Below are 13,684 nucleotides of genomic sequence, written 5' to 3' on the forward strand. Positions count from 1 at the left end.
TGATACAATGAGACTTGGAGTCAGAGGACCTAGGTTCAAATCCTGGTTCTGACATTTATTACCTGTGTGACCATTGGCACATGGACCTCTCTGGGCCTCTGTCTCCTCTATAAGATGATAGGCCAGATTTGATTTCAGAGTTCCCTTCCAGCTCCAGATTTGCTCCTGCCTATGAACTCCTCCAAGACAATCTCTATGCTTTTCACATGTTCTTTGACATAAAGCAATACATAGTAAACAGCCAATAAGAACCAATAACGAGGGCCAGACATCCATAAACATTCATCTAAGTTTCAGCTTCCAGATCATATATATGTTTCTCTCCTCTTCCCAGTCACTGAGAATCTCCTTTTTGAATCACTTCAAGGTGACCTGCTGAAGAATATCTTATAAAAAAGGAACACGTTGATTATTCGTAAGAGTAAACCAATGGGGTAAATGAATGACTTCATCAGGGCTGCTGCTCCATTGCAGAAGCTCAGCAGCACCAAAGTGTGCTTGGGTGCACCCAGAGAAATGAGGTTGAGGTCCTTTAAGTACTCCAGCTGATAAACAATACACTCAGCACTGACAGAAATCCAGATGAACTTAGAAGCCATCTTCGCAGATCTGACGGTTCTTATGTGGCGGGTCTCAGCTGGAAGGAATGCAATCAGAAAGGCCTCCAGACTTACACAGCTGAGCAAAAGGGAGCTAACATGGGCATTTGCAGTCTGGAAGTTTTGCCACAGGGCTGTGTGAAAAGAACATGATGATCTTTCACCCTGGGAGGCATCTTGGATCATGGCAAACATACTAAACCCCACCAGGATATCTGCCTGGGCCACATTCTGAATCAATACTGCAGTGGATTTCCTGGAAATGTTGGGAGACCTCAGGAGCAGTGTGACATACAGACTGGCACACAGGCCCAGCAAGTTGATGATGACATTGGGGAATGGCAAGATGAGATACTGGAGATACTTGAACACCAGGTACCTTCGGAGATCTTTCCTATGATCTTGCTTGGCAAACCCTTGGAAGCGGAAAAGATTCCTAAAAGGATGTGAAGAAGGAAAGAAATTAGATTGAGTCTATAGGTCAAATAGCAGACTTCCCCAAACCTAGGTGTGTGTTTCACTTTAGCCTAATCGACTCTCTTGAGCACACTAGCACACACTAACATCTTTCATATGTTGGCTTAAACCCCCTTCAAAGCAGACCATGTATCATCATGAAACCATACACCCCTTGTGATGATGATCAATGATAAAGGCAATGTCTGGGTTCCATTTCCGTGCTCTTCTTGCATGCAGATGAAACTTTTGTTCCTACTTGGCCTTACTGGTTCTCATGAAGTGAGTTGCAGGGAAGAAGAGGGAGCGATCCCATTTCTATTAAACATGGATTCATCCACACAGAAGAGGAGCTTAATTGTGAAGAACATGGGATAAGAATTTGTTGGAGGAAGGGCATGATTCCTCCAGTTGGCTCCAACTAACAGAACAATGAAAATGGAGGAGTGGGTAACAGAAGATCTGCTTCATTGAAAAGAGACTGGCTGGGCAAGACTGACAGTCAAGTCTCGTAAGTGGGTGCTAAGAACATAGGATTTCGAGATGGAGAGCACCTTAGGGAGAGAACCCTCTCATCACACAGAGGAGACAGAAGTCCAGAGAAGCTAAGGTACTTGGATAATAAGAAGCAGAACCAGGATTTGAATCTAAGTTCTCCTACTCCCAAGCTGATGCCTTTCCTGATATACCACTTAAAACAGAACCATTCTCTTAAAAGTGAGAGTTATTACAAAGGGGATGGCTTATGCATCCAGGTGGTACAGTGGCTAGAGTCCTGGCCCTGGAGTCAGAAAGACCTGAATCTAAATCCGACCTCAGATAACTCACTAGCTGTGTGACCCTGGGCAAGTCACTTAACCTCTCTTTGCCTCAGTTTCATCATTTGTAAAATGAGGATAATAACAGAACCTACCTCATAAGGTTGTTATAGGAATAAGTGAAGTGCTTGGCACATAGTAGGTGCTTAATAAATGCTTATTCCCTTCCTTTCCCCTTATACCTGGTTGGCATTATTTCATTCCAATCCAAAATGTTTTGCTTCATGTTAGTAATACATGTGTCTGGCAGTGTAGAATGGTAGATAAAGCATGAGACTTGGAGTCGAATCCTGCCTCAGACACTAGCTGTATGACCCTGGACAAGGCACTTAACTTCTCTGTGCCTCAGTTTCCTCATCTGTAAAATTAGGGGGTTGGAATTACACTGGTCTCTTCCAACTTTAAGTCTATACTTTTATGATCTCTTGTGTCTTCATCATATACAGTGGATGATTCCTTCTTGTGAATGTCTTAGCTCCTCAGCTTTATTTTAAACTCTAAACTCCCACATTTTCTCTGATTAACTGAGGTAAAAAGAGGCTGTACAGCACGCATCAGAGCAGGTGAGGGGATAGAATGTCCGGGACACAACTAAAGAGCAGAGATTCATGGAGATAAATTGGGCCAGACAAGCCAACCAAGGAGCTCCACGCCCTACTTCCTACCGGCTGCTCTGCTTCTGAGCCCTCTGCCTTCGCTTTCCTGCTTCAGTCCTTTGGCTTTTGGTTCTCAACTGGGTCTCAACACAAAACTTGTCACTCTTTAGCCCTCCTCCCAGTTGTTGTGATAGCCCCATTCACTGGCGCATGTGGCAGCCCCACTGCAGGGAATGTGACAGCAGTGACAGCTTCGTGTATGTATTTTGTTCCCCCTTGCCCATAAGAAATATTCAAGAAACATGATTAGTGATTAATTGGGCCTCCAAAATTCAAAAAAGCAAAAACTCTCAGGGGCTCTACTCAGATAGCTTTTAGAAAGATTAAACAGGGTTGCCATTTGGGTAAGAAGGTAGGCAACACTGACAACAAGTTGCTGAAAGTTGGAGTATCAAAGGCAGCTTCCCAAAAGGGCCCATTAGAGGACAATGGGAAGAAGGCTGAAGATGGAATCAGGGAAGCTGAGTTCTAATCAGCGCTCTGCTACTTGTGACCCGGAAGGCCTGGGACAAGTCACAGTCAGTCAGCTAACTTCTTGGGCCTCCATTTCCTCATCTATAACATGAGGGGGTTAGACCAGATCACCTTGGAGGTCCTATATCCTATAATATTGCAGTACTATGAAAGAAGGTCAAAAGAGACTGCCTAACTCAAAGAAAGGTTCATCTGTGCATCCTCTACACATCTATAATGTATCCTGTTTTATGACACTTTGCACCAATGGGTCCACCATTGGAACTTCAATGTCTAACTATCTTTCAGAACCCAGAGCACACTGTGTCCTCTCAGGTGGTACAATAGTCCTAGCTAATTCATGCCTGTATAGAATGATACCATCTATTATCCCTGGCTTTCATTACATGACTGGCTCACCTCCTTTTCTGGTCTCACATCATCAGTGGTGTGCTGCAGCCTGTTTCTATCCACCATACACCTTTCCTGATGGATGCCCAATTGCTGCACTGGGATCCATAAAACATTAAAAGACCCCAAGAAAGGCTGGATCCACTCTGGAGGAATACAGGACATGGACGAGAGTCAAAAAAGATAATGACTTGACTAGGTTGTATTCTGCACCCTAAGATGGTAGACGATGAATAGCCATTCTGATGAGGTCATGGACCCCTCGAAGCATTGAGGCATGGGGCAAATGTCACTCCCAGCAAGCAAGGAAATAGCATCACCCGCTGGTCAAGTCTTTGACTGGTAGTCAGTACTGAGCCTAAGTAGCTCAGATCAGAACCCCTCTTGATATTGGGGGAAGGCCTATGCTATCAGCATGATCTTAGAAAGGCACTGGGCATCCTGCCTCGGGTTTAGATACAATAATTATTGGTATTGTGATCCTAGGCGAGTCACTTAACTTCTCTGTGCCTCAGTTTCTCATCTACAAAATGGAGTTGGGAATGTTTTAATTCCATAGCCTGTAAGATCCCTTCTAGCGCTAAATCTCTGATTCTGTGATTTTGTGAAATGACGGGAAGATAAAAAGACTTAGTGTCTCCCTTGTTGTGTCCCTGCTATTCAAGCTCTGAATGAAGGCCTTACTGCTTGGCTCAGTCTTATTGCTAGGGTTACTACTTTGAGGTAATTTTACCGTCTTTTAAAAAACACCCATTCCCGTAAAACAGGGACCTTTATTGGCACTTTGTCTCTAAATCCCATGCAGAGTACTTCAAACCTTCGAACTTCTCCCTAAGGCAAAAATCTCGAAATGCTTTTATTTTTCCCATTAGTGGGAAAGAAACTCACATTTTCCATTCTCCTTCTTTGAGCACACTGCTCATTAGCAGCTAGGAGCACGGCAAGGCCAAGTTCTCAGGCTGCCTATTCCAGTGCCAAGTTTGCAGGCAAGCATCCCTCCCCACCCCCTTTCTCTGTTTTATACCTTTAAAATGTAGGCACCCATTATTTGTCATTTGGAGACCCCAAAAGTAGCAGAGAAACCCCACCACCACCACTGGCCTCTGGTCAATGAGAGCCACAATTAACTAGAAATGAACACCAGATGTTCAAAGAGAAGAGCAAAAGCCAAGTCTGAGATGTTAACCATGAGGCTTGAAAAGCCTTGGCGCCCTAGCCATTTTGGAGGTCGGGCACTGCAGAACACAGTGACCTTTGTAGTGTATAGTTAGGGTTCAGGGAACATACCCCCTTTTGTTCAATTTTTCAGTCACTGGCTTTGCCAGTGCTCTAATTAGACTTCAAATGATTTGTTTGAATCCATCAATTCCTAAGCCTCTGTTAAGCACCTACTATGTGCCAGGTGTGTGGTAGGTACTCGAGTTACAAAGGATGAGACAATTCTTCCTCTCATCTGATTCCATGGTGTGCAATCGATTGATTGATTGATTGGCAATACTATGTCACTAACTTGGAAAACATTTCTTTTATGTCTAAGAATTCTCCTCACCATACCCTTCCTATAAAGCAGGGGCCTATCCTCTGTAGGAATGGGGCATGACTGCCATCTTTGTGTCAAGTCAGCAAATAAAAGCCCCACTGAGAAGGTGGAGAAGGGGAATGTCTTGAGATGGCAGTGGAGCCTTCCTAGAGGCCCTAAAATGATACCATGCAGGCAGCTACGTTCTCTGCATACCCATGAGCCTGTCCTGGTTCCCTCTCTGCCGTGTGTGTGTGTGGCATTTTTTCAGTATGTGTGGCTCTCTCCCTGTCTCTCTCTTTCACCCACCTTCCGTATCCCCTCTTCCCATAATGTAATAAGAAGAACTGACATTTGCATAGTGTTTTAAGTTTACAAAGAGTTTTCCATACATCATTTTACAATAACGTGGAGAGGTAGGAAATACAAATACGATTATTCCTATTTTGCAGGTGGCGGACTTGAGGCTTGAAGAAATTAAATGACTTGCCCCAAATGATATGGCCAGTAAGCTTCAGATTTGAAGGCCAGTCTACTACTCCGAATTCAGTGCTCATTCCATTATACCAGAAGGAATGGAAATAGAATTTGTCGCATTTATTGAATAGTTTCATATCCTCTCATTTTCATTTTAAGTGTGAATGTAGCATTTTAGATTTATCTTTCAAAACAAAACTAAGTGAGGCTTTTTCAAACTTCAAGGGAGCATAGGTTTAAAGCTGGAAGGGACCTCAGAGGACATCCTTCATTTTACAGATGAGGAAACTAAGGCCCACGCAGCTAAAGTGACTTGCCCAAGGTCACACAGACAGTAACTGCTAGAGTCAGTCCTTAAACTCAAGTCCTCTGCCTCCAGGGTCAGTACTGCAAATTCACCCTGCTTCTGTGACCTAATTGATTCCTGCCCCCAATGGATATGTGGCCCCCAATAGACAAGAAATTCCCCACTGGTAGGTTAGGTTTGTGTTCAGAGGTGGGGCATCATGGCAGTAAAGAACATGATAAGGAAACGGTAGCAGCTTGTGGGCTGGCCATGAAGAAGTGGGAGGCAAAGGAGGGAGCTCCTTTAGAGGCAGCATGATGCCATTGAAAGAACATTAGATTTAGAGTAAGAGGAACTGAATTCAAATCCTGGCTCTCCTACTTACTAGCCTGGTGAGCCCTGTCTCAGCTCCTGGAGGTAGTGGGGGTGGAGATGAAGGCTCTGGGTAGGTCTCTGCTGGCTCCTTCCCTCCCCTCCCCGGGGGCAGTCTCCCTCTCCTAGTGTGTCCCACTGCACAGGTTTGGAGGCTGGCCATTATGAAACACTCAGGGTTCTTGTTATCTTAGTGCGATCCCTTTGAAAGGAGGGAGGAGCTTTGGGAATTTCATAAAGAAAATGTCATACACTTACATCAGTCCTGGGGCCATCGGTAACTTGAGAATGTAGGGGGGAAATCTAAGGAAAGAGAAGAGCAGTCACTGCAAGATTTTCAAAACAACTGAAAGCTCCCACAAAATCCCCATATCAGTAGCTGGTGAGTCGTGTGCAAAGGCCGGTGATGTCAGTCTAATGCAATGCACGTATTTAAGATCCCCAAGATTACAAAGCCTGGAAAGGTGAACTTGTACTTGTAGACATCTCACTGATTTGAGGAGCTGGAGTTCTCTGGGTATAGTGAATATGAGGCCAGCCACAGCCTTAGTTTCAGAGCCACGAAGACCTGAGTTCCAATTCTGCCTCGATAACATGCTGGCTATTTCCCTTAACCTCTCAGGACCCCACGCATCTCTTTAAGACCACCAGTTAGAGAACACTTGCTGATCTGTATTGGTAGAGAGAGGTTCCCCATTCAGAGTTCCTTCCCTACACAGTTCTGATCCTTATCCCCCAAAAAGGTACTCTCTCCATCAGTCATAAGCAGACCCTCCTGACTTGAGAGGCAGTATGGCAGCAAGGTAGCTGAGTAGACAGAATGCTGGACTTGGCTTTGAATCCCACCTCAGACACTTATTAGTGGCAAGACCCTGGACAGGTCATTCAGCTTCTCTGGGTCCCAGCTTCCTCACCTGTGTAACAGGGATAATAATAGTATCTGCCTCCTGGGGTTATTGTGAGGATCAAATGAGATGATGAATGTAAAGTGTCCTCAGTTATCCTTGTCAGCATCCTCCTCCTCATTATTATTAATGCTAAGACTCCATAGCTTTTTCAGTTTGCTAGGACCTGACAGAGCATGCACTTAACTGGCATAGCCTTTGAGATCCCAGGATCACCTCCGCATCATGATGAGCCATCCCTATATCTTGGGAAATCCCAGCACACAGCTAATACACACCCCTCTCTTTGGTGACTGCTAATTAATACTAACAATAATCTCTCATATGCATATGCATCTCCCACTTCATAGTTTTCAGAGGCAATCATTTAAAAATTTATAGTTTGAGGGAATGCAGGGCTCGAAGTCACAGAATCAGACCTGGAAGAGACCTCAAAGGAAATCCACTCCAACCTGGACCTGAAATGGAATCCCTTGTAGAGAACAGCCAGCTTCCTTGCATGCTCCCCAGATCATGATAGGCAGTGGACCAGGTAGCCCATTGGCTTACTCCATCAGCACGTAGATCTTGGACAGGCAATGAGCTGTGCTCAGAACTGAACAGGAGGAGAAGGATGGCACAGATTGCATCCAAGAGACCTCCTAGAGTTTTCAATGATCCCAAGCGCCATTCTGCAGCAAAAGCCAAGCTCTTGAATACCAGTGTTCTCCAGGCAATTCTCCATTGCTCAAATAATAGTCTCCCTCCCTCAAGTCTCTCCCTACTCCAGTCCGTCCTCCACACAGCTATCAAAATGATCTCCCTAAAGCACAGTTTTGACCACGCCACTCCCCTGCTCAATAAACTCCAGTGGCTCCCTATTACCACAAGAATCAAATGCAAACTCCTCTATTTGCTATTTAAAGCTATTTAAAGCTCCAACCTACCTTCCAAACCTTATTTTATATCACTCTCCTTCAGGTGCTCTATGATTCAGTCAACCTGGCCATCATCTCCTATCTTTGCCCAGGGCTGCCATCTACACCTGGAATATACTCCCATGTCACTTTTGCCTCCCCAATTTCTTTCAAAACATCATTCGAGTACCATCTCCTGCATGAGTCCTGTCCTGTTCCCCTTTGCACCTCCCTGGTAAAATGACCTTTCATTAATTTTGTATATACTTCTTTGTGTGCAGATCACATAAGCAGCCTATACCTTCATTCTGCCCGCCCCTTTCCAAGTCTGCCTCTCTGTACCCTATAAGAACATAATAACCTTGTTGGCAGGTACTGTCTTGCTTGTTTTTATATTTCTAGTGGTTGGTACAACTTGGCACATAGTAGTAAGCACTTAGTACCCTCTTTCATTCATTTGTGTTGTCTTCCATTATAGAATAGAAGCTCCCTGAGGGGAGGGAGTGTTTCATCTTCATCTTTGATCCCCAGTACCTACCACCATAGCAGGGCCTTAATAACAGCTTGATGATAAATTGATTGAAACCACAGTCTCAGCAGAATCCAAATCGTATGTGAAGTGGCCCCAGGACATTGGAGAGACACGTGGTGGGCATAAGAAGGCTGCAGCACATTACCAAGGGTGACTTTTTAGGAGGAATACAGAATCAAAGACATTGAAGACAAGTATAACCAGAAAAGGAAACAGACTCATTGTAGCAAGTGTGAAGGAAACTAGTCTATTGGCAGGAGGAGATGGTCCTCTGTGGAAGATGTACTGAAAGATCTGGATAAGAAGAATCCCATAAATTGAGGAGGCCTGGAAAGGCTATAACCTGCAGCGATGGATGGAGGGGCCATCCATTTAGTATTAGAGTGTAAGTGCCTTGAGGGCTGGACGGATGTCTTATTTACCATCATTACCTTCCCCCAGGACCTGGCACAAGACATGACATATCATGGGTATGCAAGAGATGGTTGTTAAATGAATGAATGAGGAGGCTGTGTAGCAGGCAGTGGCTAGAAGAGCTGATTCAGGGATTGAGAAGACTCAAGTTCAGGCTCCACTTAGGCCACATCCTGGCTGGCTGATGCTGGTCAAGTCACCTTAATTTGTCAATGCTCCAGGGAACTCTCTTAAGAGTACGCATTGGAGGCTTGGTGCCGATCTGCATTGGTAAAGAAAGTTCCTCACTAGGAGCCTCCTATACTGATAAAATCACAAGTCTGCTTTAAAAAAAAAAAGAATGCGTCAGTGAGTGAAGCAAGTTTCCTGACCAAACCTGATGTAGTAGTGCTAAGGTGAATGACCTCAGAAGTTATCTTACTTCTGGTTACCAGATGGCCAATACAGAGAGGATTACCCTGTACATCATTGTCTGTTCCGTTTGAAACATGTAGAAATGCTGTTGTCTCATGTTGTTATTCAGTTATTTTTCAGTCATGTCAGACCCTTCATGACCTCATTTGGGGTTTTCTTGGCAAAGATACTGGAGTGGTTTGCCATTTCCTTCTCTGCCTCATTTTACAGATGAGGAAACTGAGGCAAACAGTGTGAAGTGACTTGTACAGGGTCACACAGCTAGTAAGTGTCTGAGGCCAGATTTGAACTCAGGTCTTCCTGACTCTGGGCCTGTTGTTCTATCCACTGCACCACCTAGCTGCCCTGTCATTGTCCCATATTTGAATTTAAAACAAGAAAGTAGGCATGTATAAGTGACCTCCACCCACCCACCCCCAACACGCATTCTCTCTCTCTCTCTCTCCCTCCCTCCCTCCCTGTTCTACTCAGTTGTTCAATGAGAGTCAGACTGCTTGGCTCCCATCAGCACCAGAACCAGCACCAGGCCCAGCCCCCAGGCACTGCATTTTCCTCAGTCTCAGTATCAAAGTCCTGAGACTGTAGGACCATAGCTTTAAAGTTGTAAAGTATGGCCCTGAGAGCAGAAGTAATTTGCCCAAAATCAGGCAGGTGGTAAATAGCAAAGCCAAGATTCAAACCCAGGTCTTTGGACTCCAAATCCGGTGCTCTTCCCACTACATCACATTCTTCTCTTTAAAGAACAATCCAGAAAAGATAGACTGTACTGATGTGAACAGAGGCACATGCTCAAAATAAGATTCCTTTAAAAGAAATGCTTACATATACTCTGAAAAGGCAGATACATTTCTCCTATAAAAAGGCTACTGTCGTTCTTCCCCGATACTTTCCATTCCAATTAAAAATGTTTTATTCACTAGATCGGCAGTACTCTGCATCTTCATGCCTTTTGTGATCGTTCACAACTACACGCCCCTCTCAGGTTTGAAACAATCCTCATTTAGGGAATGAGGGCTGTATTTAGACTGATAGGATCACTTGATGGGGAGCAGTCGAATATGTCTCCTCCTTGATACTTTCTTCCCTCTAGCTTTTGGTGACACTGCTCTCTCCTAGTCTGTTTATTTTGCTGGGTCTTCATCCACATCATGCCTGCTAACAGTGGGGGTCCCCCAAGGCTGAATCATGGGTCCTCTTCTCCCCCTATACTATTTCATTTGGTGATCTTGTCAGCTCCAATGAATTCAACTATCATCTCTACGCGGAAGATTCTCAGATCTACTGATCCAGCACTAACCTCTCTCCTGACCTCCTGTCTCATATCTCCAACAGACATTTCAGACTGGATGTCTCATAAATATCTTAAATTCAACATGTCCAAAATTGAACTCATTATCTTCCTCCCTAAACCCTCCCCCTCTACTGACCTTCCCTGTTACTGTTGAGAGTTCCACCATCTTCTCACCCAAGCTTCCAGTGCTGGGTGACATCCTCAATTCCTCACTCTTACCCCTCATATCCAATCAGTTGCCAAGTCCTGTTCAACACTACTGTTGTAATGTCTCTTATTTATGCTCATTTCTCTCCTCTGACACTACAGCTTTGATGCAAGCAAGCTGTCAATCACCTCGTGCTTGGACTGTTGTGATAGCCTTCTGCTTGGTCTCCCTGCTTCAAGTCTCTCTCCACTCCAATACACCCTCCACCCGGTTGTCAAATTGACCTTTCTAAAACCTAGGTCTGACTATGTCGGTCCCCTGTTCAACAAACTCCTGTGGCTTCCTATTACTTCTAGGATCAAATATAAAATCCTTTGTCTGGCTTTCAAAGCTCTTCAAAAACCTGGCCCCTTCTACTTTTCAGTCTTCTTATACCTTCCTTCCCTTCACTTACCCTATTATCTGGTGACAGTGGCCTCCTTGCTGTTCCTTGCACATGACATGATACTCCAGCACTCATCTCTCAACTCTGAGCATAGTCACCAGCCATCCTTCAGACTTGGAATGCTCTCCCCTTCTCAGCTCTACCTTCTCGCTCCCCTGGCTTCCCTCAAATCTTAGCTAAAGTCAGGCCTACATTCTGAAAGAAGCCTTTCCCAGTCCTCCTTAATCTTAGTGCCTTCCTTGTGAGTTTACTCCCAATTTATACTGTCTGCATCTTGCTTGTACATAGTTGTTTGCACATTGTCTTCCTCATTATACTGTGAGCTCCATGAGAGCAGGGACCGTTTTTTACCTTCCTTTGTATCCCTAGTGCTTAGCACAGTGCCTGGCACATAGTAGACACTTAAAGAAATGCTAGTTCTCTGACCAAAATATATAGCATATAGGAGAAGGCACTGCATTTAAAATCAGAAGACCTGGATTCCTATCCCAAGCTCTGCTCATTTCTACCCGTATGAGCTTGGTCAAGTGATTCACCTTCCCTGAGCCTTCATTTTCTTATCTATAAAATGAAATATTTTAGCTAGGTGACTGCAAAAGAACTTTACAGATTGAAATCCTATGACACATGAAGAGCTGAACCTCCAGGGCCAGCCCATGGCCAAATTATAAAGTAGATGAATTTTGGTTTTGATCCGTTCTGGCCACCTAGGACTACCCTCACCAACCCTGGGTATGGGACCTCACTAAAGACGTGCACATACTCTGGACGTTTTCCAACTCGTGATTCCCACTCCTCATCAAAACTTACCTATCCATGGACCCATCCTCTTAGGTCCCTTGTGACAGCTCATTTCTTTAACTCACCTGTGTCTACATGATCAATCAAGCACCTTTTCCTGGTAAAGGGCAAATGCTAACAAGGCTCTTGTGAATATAATACCTTAATACATAATAAATTTGAGTTGAATCAAATGGAACTGGACTGAGAGGAGGTACTCTGACAATGCCAATTTCAGGCCCAGTAAGAGGCTAATGGAAAAAATCTGGACCTTTTGTTCACTCCTCATATCAACCTGTGTAGGCAGCTGCCTGCTCCTCCTATGTATAAGGCCTGCCTTGGTTGGCACTCTCCCTTGACTTGCCCCTTCTCCTTCTCTTCATGCCACTTTACCCAAAGCATCCTTTTGAGTGAGGGAGAAGAGGATGCCTGTATACTTGGTAGTTTCCTTTAGCTAATTCCCCCAGATTTCACGTTGGTTAGGCTCTGATGAAATGCTCATAGCATCAAAATATTTTATAGCATCATAAGATTGAGAACGGGGAAACTATCTAATCCAGGGGCTCTTTACTTTGTTGTGTGGCATGGCCCCTTGGGAAGTTTTATGAAACCTATGAACCCCTTCTCAGAATCCTGTTTTTAAATGCATAAAATAAAATTAACAGGAAGACAAAGAAAACCAGTTATACACGGTTATACTGTAATACAGTTATTGAAAAAGTTCACAGGCCCCAGGTTAAGAACTCCTGATCTAGTTTAACTCTTCACTTTACAGATGAGGGAATGAAGGTTCAGAGAGTAGATGTAACTTTGCCAAATGTCTGACAGAGAGGAAGAAATGCTGTATTTTAAACCCAGGACCTTTGACTTTGAGACTACACATGCAGGCAAGAACCAGCCTTACAAGTAAGAGAAACAAGTTTGATTTCATTGATGTTGGGACAAGCCCCAGCCTCAAAATAGTCCTCCTTTCTGGGGGCCCTAGTGTCTGAAATTCTATGACTGGAGGTTCGTTTCTTAGGGGCATGAAAGTCTATCAGTCTTTCAGAGTACCATATTTAAATACGAGGAACTTTGCAAATGAAACATGGTTAACTACCATGCAATGAGAACCTCCTTACCATTTCTAAAATTTGGGATCTATGAATAGTTACCACTTAGGAAGGAGTTTATGAGTTCCTTCTCTCAGGTGACATTTGTACTTTAACAGGAAATTAGAAAAGACTAATCTTGATCATTTCAGTTCCCATGATCAGTTGGTAGGGTGAGGATGGGACTTTGTAGTGGTGTTCTCTTAAATATTCAACAACCAGCTCTCCAAAATAATGTACCCATGATATACTCTTAAATTTAATTTTGAATTATTAATATTTTCTACCTTTGGTAAAACAATAAATCAAGTCATGACTTATAGCATCTGCAAATGTCCTCAGTGTATATGCTCATACCAAAAATTTAGGAATCAGCATTTGCAAGGTGGTCCTGAGCTGGCTCCGGCACACTGCTGACTTTGGGCCACCCTTTAACAATATCATGGAGGTAGACAGAGGCAGGGTTCTACAATAGGAATGTGTCATCCAAACTGGAATACTGACTGGCTATGTTACCTACTTTCCATAGGCCTCAATCTTACCATATATAAAATTGGGCCAATGATACTTGCGCTCACAAATATGCAGGGCTGTCATTTTGGTTTGTTTCCTTATGACAGTGATTGTTCGTAGTACAGACACAGGGACTAACTGTTATCATATATGGTGATCACATATGTGGTGGTGTCTGAGGGTCAGGGGAAGAAGAAGCTCCCCTTGG

General features: G+C 44.0%; 1 protein-coding gene across 1 annotated transcript; it reads right to left on the bottom strand.

Annotated features, from left to right (window-relative positions):
* Positions 1 to 362: 362 nt before the first annotated feature.
* LOC118832474 (lysophosphatidic acid receptor 6-like) lies at positions 363 to 6,322 on the bottom strand. The gene is made up of 2 exons (XM_036739787.1): positions 6,306 to 6,322; positions 363 to 1,035 (listed from the first exon to the last, which is right to left on the bottom strand). Exons 1-2 carry the CDS (start codon positions 6,320 to 6,322, stop codon positions 363 to 365), a joined length of 690 nt encoding a protein of 229 aa, XP_036595682.1.
* Between the last annotated feature and the right edge of the window lie 7,362 nt (positions 6,323 to 13,684).

The sequence above is a fragment of the Trichosurus vulpecula genome, chromosome X (assembly GCF_011100635.1).
Source record: "Trichosurus vulpecula isolate mTriVul1 chromosome X, mTriVul1.pri, whole genome shotgun sequence".
Taxonomy (NCBI): Eukaryota; Metazoa; Chordata; class Mammalia; order Diprotodontia; family Phalangeridae; genus Trichosurus; species Trichosurus vulpecula.